The sequence below is a fragment of the Ursus americanus genome, chromosome 14 (assembly GCF_024610735.1).
Source record: "Ursus americanus isolate L20-20 chromosome 14, mUrsAme1.1.p, whole genome shotgun sequence".
NCBI lineage: Eukaryota > Metazoa > Chordata > Mammalia > Carnivora > Ursidae > Ursus > Ursus americanus.
In genome coordinates this window covers 49,719,397-49,725,396 of record NC_142140.1, presented here as the reverse complement: position 1 = coordinate 49,725,396, position 6,000 = coordinate 49,719,397, and the positions used below count along the sequence as shown (strand labels likewise).

General features: G+C 40.0%; 1 protein-coding gene across 1 annotated transcript; it reads right to left on the bottom strand.

The window, feature by feature from the left end:
* Positions 1–1,881: 1,881 nt before the first annotated feature.
* LOC123792287 (olfactory receptor-like protein OLF4) lies at positions 1,882–2,850 on the bottom strand. Its single transcript, XM_087866667.1, has one exon. It carries the CDS (start codon positions 2,848–2,850, stop codon positions 1,882–1,884), a length of 969 nt encoding a protein of 322 aa, XP_087722793.1.
* Positions 2,851–6,000: the final 3,150 nt, after the last annotated feature.

Here is a 6,000-nt window from a genome sequence, read left to right as displayed (position 1 = left end):
TTTTGTGACAAGCCTGCATTGGGCAAGTCTATTGGCACCAGTTATCCAATGACATTGCTCACTTCGTGTCTCTGTGTCACAATTTAGAAATTCTTAAAATATTTTAAACTTTTTGATTATTATCATATTTGTTATGGTGATCTGTGATCAATGATCTTTGACATTACTATGGTAGTTGTTTTGGGGCTTCATGAACCACACACATAAGAGAGCAAACTTAGTGGATAAGTGGTGTGTATTCTGACGGATCCACTGACTGGTTATTCCCCCATCTCCTTCCCAAAGATCTTTTTGGTTTCACCGAAAGTGACTCACCTTTGGTTTCACTTTTGGTTTCAACTTTTGGTTTCATGAAACTTTTGGTTTCATCTCAGGCTTGATCTCATGGTGGTGGGATCAAGTCCTGCGGGGGCTCCAAGCTCAGTGTTGAGTCTTCTTGAGATTTTCTCCCTCTCCCTCTACTTCTCCTGCTCATACCTTTTCTTTCTCAAACAAATAAATAAATCTTTTAAAAAATCATATTTATTCAAATATCTCTTTCCATGTAGACTCCACTGGTAGATATGTATTTGATAATCAGGTCTGCCAGTGACTAATGTAAGCAATGGGACATACAACCTGAGCAGATAACAGGATCCTAGTTAGGAGAAGAAAACTGATAAAGTATTATAAAATACACTAGTATACTTATGACAAAGAGCAGTTAATGAAGGGCTATACAAAAAATGACAGAGCAAAGTGAAAAATTGTGGATTCAGATTCATAACATAAAACATAACATAACAACATAACATAACATAACATAACATAACATAACATAACACAACACAACAGTAAATAAAGGACCTAGTTGCCAAATGGAATTTTTTCCATAGTAGTGGTAACACATGACTATTCTTTTAGTAAAACTAAAAAACATATTATGTGGGGTGATTTTTGTCCTTTGGGAAGAAATGATTCTTAGGAAATCCAAGCAGTTCCATGAGATAAATGGGAATTTCTAATTTTTTCATATCAAAGTTTGTACTATTAGGTATTTACCCAAAGGATATAAACATAATGATTTGAAGGGGCCCCTGCATCCCAATGTTTGTAGCAGCAAAGTGCACAATAGCCAAACTATGGAAAGATCCCAGATGTCCATTGACAGATGAATGGATAAAGAAGATGTGATTGATATACACACACACACACACACACACACACACACACACACACACATATACATATATATATATAATGGAATATTACTCAGCCATGAAAAAATGAAATCTTACCATTTGCAATGACATGGATGGAACTGGATGGTATTATGCTAAGCAAAATAAGTCAATCAGAGGATGACAATTATCATATGATTTCACACATATGTGAAATTAAAGAAACAAAACAGAGGATCATAGGGGAAGGGAGGGAAAAATAAAATAAGGTGAAATCAGAGAGGTGAACAAACCGTAAGAGACTCTTAACTGTAGGAAACAAACTCAGGGTTGCTGCAGGGGAGGAGGGTGGGGAGATGGGGTAACTGAGAGATGGGTATTAAGGGGGGCACATGATGTAATGAGCACTGGTTGTTATATGTAACTGATGAATAACCAAACTCTACCTCTGAAATGAAACACTGTATGTTAGTTAATGAATTTAAACAAAATAGAATAACCCACAAATGTTGGGAATAAACTAAGGAATAAAGGAAGAAAATGAAGGGAAAAAGCAGTTGGATATCAAAGAAAGAGAAGAACTTAATAAAATGAATGACTAAATTATACTAAGAAGTTGAAAAAATTAAAATACCAGGAAATAAATGACAGAAGCAAGTTCTACTTTCATTATCTGCTTAAAAAATCATAACTTCTGACTCTTAGGCTTTGAGACATGCAATTATGGGAAATTCTGCAGCCCCGGGACAACTGGCCCTTTGATAGCTGCCATCCCAGAGAATCTCATCAGAGCCCCCTTTATATCTCTGTTCCTCAGGCTGTAGATGAAGGGGTTCAGCATGGGGGTGACCACCGTGTACATCACCGAGACCACTGCACCTGCGTGGGAGCTCTGGGGAGCAGCAGAGCTAAGGTACACTCCTAGGATCGTACAATAAAATAAGGAGACAACTGAGAGGTGAGATGCACAGGTGGAAAATGCTTTGTACTTCCCCTCAGCTGATGAGATTCTCTGTATGCAGGAAATTATCCTAGAGTAAGAGTAAAGGATCCCAGCCAGGGGAGCACCAACCAGCAGCACAGCTGCAAAATACATCACCATGTTATTAAGAAAGGTGTCAGAACAGGCAAGTTGAATCATCTGATTGAGTTCACAGAAAAAGTGGGGGATTTCCACCTCTGTACAGAAGGACAGCCGCAACACCATTGAGGTTTGTAACAAGGAATGCAAGACACTCATGATCCAGGACACCAGAAGCAGCAGTCCACAGAGCCGGGGGTTCATGATGACTGTGTAGTGCAGGGGGTGACAGATGGCTGCAAAGCGGTCATAGGCCATCATGGACAGGAGGTAGATGTCCAACACTGAAAAGATTATGAAAAAGTACATCTGTGTGATGCATCCTGCATAGGTTATGACTTTGCTCTGAGTCTGGATGTTCCATAACATCTTTGGGACGGTGATAGAGGTGACACATATGTCTGCAAAGGACAGGTTGACCAGGAAGAAGTACATGGGGGTGTGGAGGTGGGAGTCAGAGCTGACGGCCAGGATGAGGAGCAGGTTTCCAAACACGGTGATCAGGTACATGGAGAGGAAAAGCCCAAATATGAGGGGCTGTACTTCTGGTTCCTCTGCAAATCCCAGGAGAAGAAATTCTGATATCCGTGTATCATTGCCAGTTTGCATGTGGTTGCACTGACTACAAGGAAAGAGGAAAAAGACATCATTAATTTTCACATGAACAGTATTGCTCACGTAGCTGAAATGCAACAATTTATATTTTGCAGTCAAGAAGTTAATTTCAGTATCTTGTGTAGGGACTGTCCTCTTGAAAGGATTCCCTCCCATTTCATCTCTGGTTAGGCTTCTTGGTCTCATTTCCCCCAGGCCCCCCAGAGATTATACATTCTACTGTTTTATTAGGAATATGTTTTGGGGCACCTGGGTGCCTCAGTTAAGGGTCTGACTCTTGATTTAGGCTCAGGTTATGGTTTCAGGGTTGTGGGATTGAACCCCATGTGGGGCTCTGCTATGGTTGTGGAGACTGCTTGAGATTGTCTCTCTTCCTCTCTTTGCCCTTCCCCCCTCTAATTTGAAATAGAGCCTCTCTGAGTACCATCTGGTGATTGAGTGCTGGAATTTGTATTGTAAGTGTCACCTTGGAATATATTAGACCATACTCTTGCTCTGAGGACTGTTCTTACTCCACAAGGTACACACACACACACACACACACACACACATACATCCCCAAATCATTGCTCCCTGGGCTGTGTTCTTACCATGACTCCTCACCCCCAGCCCCAATGATGAAGCTGCATTGGCTGTAACTCAGGCTGGCCAGATCAATTATCATTTCCCTAAACAATGTAAAATGCTACCTGACATTCCAATTAGCAAACTTCCCATGGATAAATTCAATTGATTAGTCAGACTGGCATGCTCATTTTCTGTCCTGTATTTAAAGAAACACACACAATCTGCTATGAAGGAGAGAGAGAGAGAGAGAGGAGTGAGGGAGGGAAATCAAACAGAAAGGGCAAAAAGATCCATGGTTCAGGTGGTTGCTGAAACATGAGGGACAAAGAGGAAGAAGAAAGCACCCTTGGTTCTGACAACATTTCAACTCTTCTCATCTCCCTGCTGCCCGGTGAAAATAATAGAGGAGCAAAATTAAATTTGGTCAGAAGACAAAAGTAGTGGTATCTTCATGGTGTATTTGCCTTACAGAGTGAATGCGCCAAGAGAAAAGTATGTTAAGGGGAGAAACCAGCATTTCAGCAGAGGAAACAGGCCAAACACAGCATGGTTGGGCATGGTAGGATGAACCAGGTGGAGACTTGTTTTCTCTGCGACCTTTCGCATATTTATTTAACCAACTGTGTTTCCTGGGATCTTTGAGGGTTGGGGAAAGTCCCTCCCCATTTCCTTATGTGGCATTCTTTCTTGGTTTTCCTTTGCTTTGCGTTCTGATCTCTTTTTTGACAATCACAATGGGCACATTCTGGTCCCTTTCTGGTCTTTGCACAACACTCAAAGGCCTGTTCAGACCTCACTCTAGAAAATTCAGCACACATCGTGATAATCTGTCCTGTGTCTCTGAATGACCGTTCATAATATTCATGCCAGGCTCTCACATGACACACACTTGTGTTTGTACTGTGACTTCATCATCATTGTGCAAGCATGAAGAAGCAGGACCCTCACTGATATTGCTCACTGTAGATTTTCAAAATGGGATGGGAGCATAAGCACACTAACATGGACACAAATTTGAGAAAATGAGAAATTCTGACATAAAAGGACTGGCACTGGCTTGAAACCAGTTACGTAGAGTGATTTCATGCAACCGTGTTAGACAAAACTGAATGGAGCATTGAAATGAACTAAGATATGATGTGCAATAGTAGTAATTGAAAAATATCGATATGGATCAGCAATCAACTTAGCAAAGATCTTGACATAAGACAATATAGCATAGAAAGTCCCTAGAACACTCTCGTCTGAGCAGATGCTCTGTTTGTATGTGTCCATCAAATCAGGAACTAGGTTTCAGTGCATATGGACATTTCATATAGGTCAAGGTTGTATTTCAATTTCTGTGGTAGAGGTTGGTCCATACAAGCTGGCATACAAGCTATGCATCTGGAAGAAAATACATTGGTTCCCGATCTCGTACATCTTAAATAATTCAGAAGGATTACAGAACTCCCTGTAAATGGGAACTGCTCATTCAGGTGAAGGTGTAAAATACTACAGATACAAGCTACAGGGGAACAAAACCATTGTCATCAAGGCAGGAAAATCAGAAGAAAGAAGATGAACCTACTTAACTGTATAAAATTAAAACTTTTTATGGACAATATATCCAGCCAAAGTCAAGAACAATAACACTCCTAGCTGCAGAATAGGCATAGAGTTTATGGACATATCATAATAATAGGCATCTAACAATGAACCTGGTGTTCCAGTATATAAACATTTGTCTAAACAGGTAGCAAAAGACGGTTCTCTGGTTTTGCTGGCAGAAACGTGAACTGTTGCTATGTTCAGAATACAGCCTGATGACAGCTATAAATATGAAAATACAGATATTCTTTAGCTCAGGGATTCTGTCTCAGCACAATTGACATTCTGGTCCGGTCTGTTCTCTGTGGTGGCCTGTGTCCTGAGCTTTGTAGGATGTTTAGAGCATCCCTGGCCTCTTCTGACACCTCCCATATGACCTCCAAATTGCTCAGTGTTCCCCTGGGGTACAATATTTCCTTCAGCAGAGAACCAGATTTTTAACATAGCAATCTCAAAATATTTTTGTAGAATTTTTATAATAGCAATCAATGCATTGAGAAAAAAATAGAAACTCTTTCAAATTGTGAGTAGCACGGCCATATCATGAAACATTTTGTAGACTCCGAAGTAAAAATCAGTATTACCCTAGTTGACTGGAGGCAAATCCACGAGGTAATTTTGAGCAAGAAGGAAGAATGGATACAGGTAGAAAAAAGACTGCCCTAAAACTTAAAGGGTATTTATGATAAACACTGCTCATCCATTTATATCATGTCTGTATATGTGTGCATCATGTAGGAACAGATTTTAAAAGACACTAAAAACTGAAGGAAAAAAGATTGTCAGGAAGAATGAAACTAGGTCAAGTGTAGCAGCTTAAAAACAACTATGTGAAACAAAATTATATGAGAATCTAAAAGTAACGTAAAAACACATAAAATAATAATTGAGTGCTATCAAGATGGGTCATTAATTCCAGACTGAATGTCCAAAGACTTGGAATAAAAGAATATGATAGAATGACTTTTACAACTGGGCAGGAAGCAG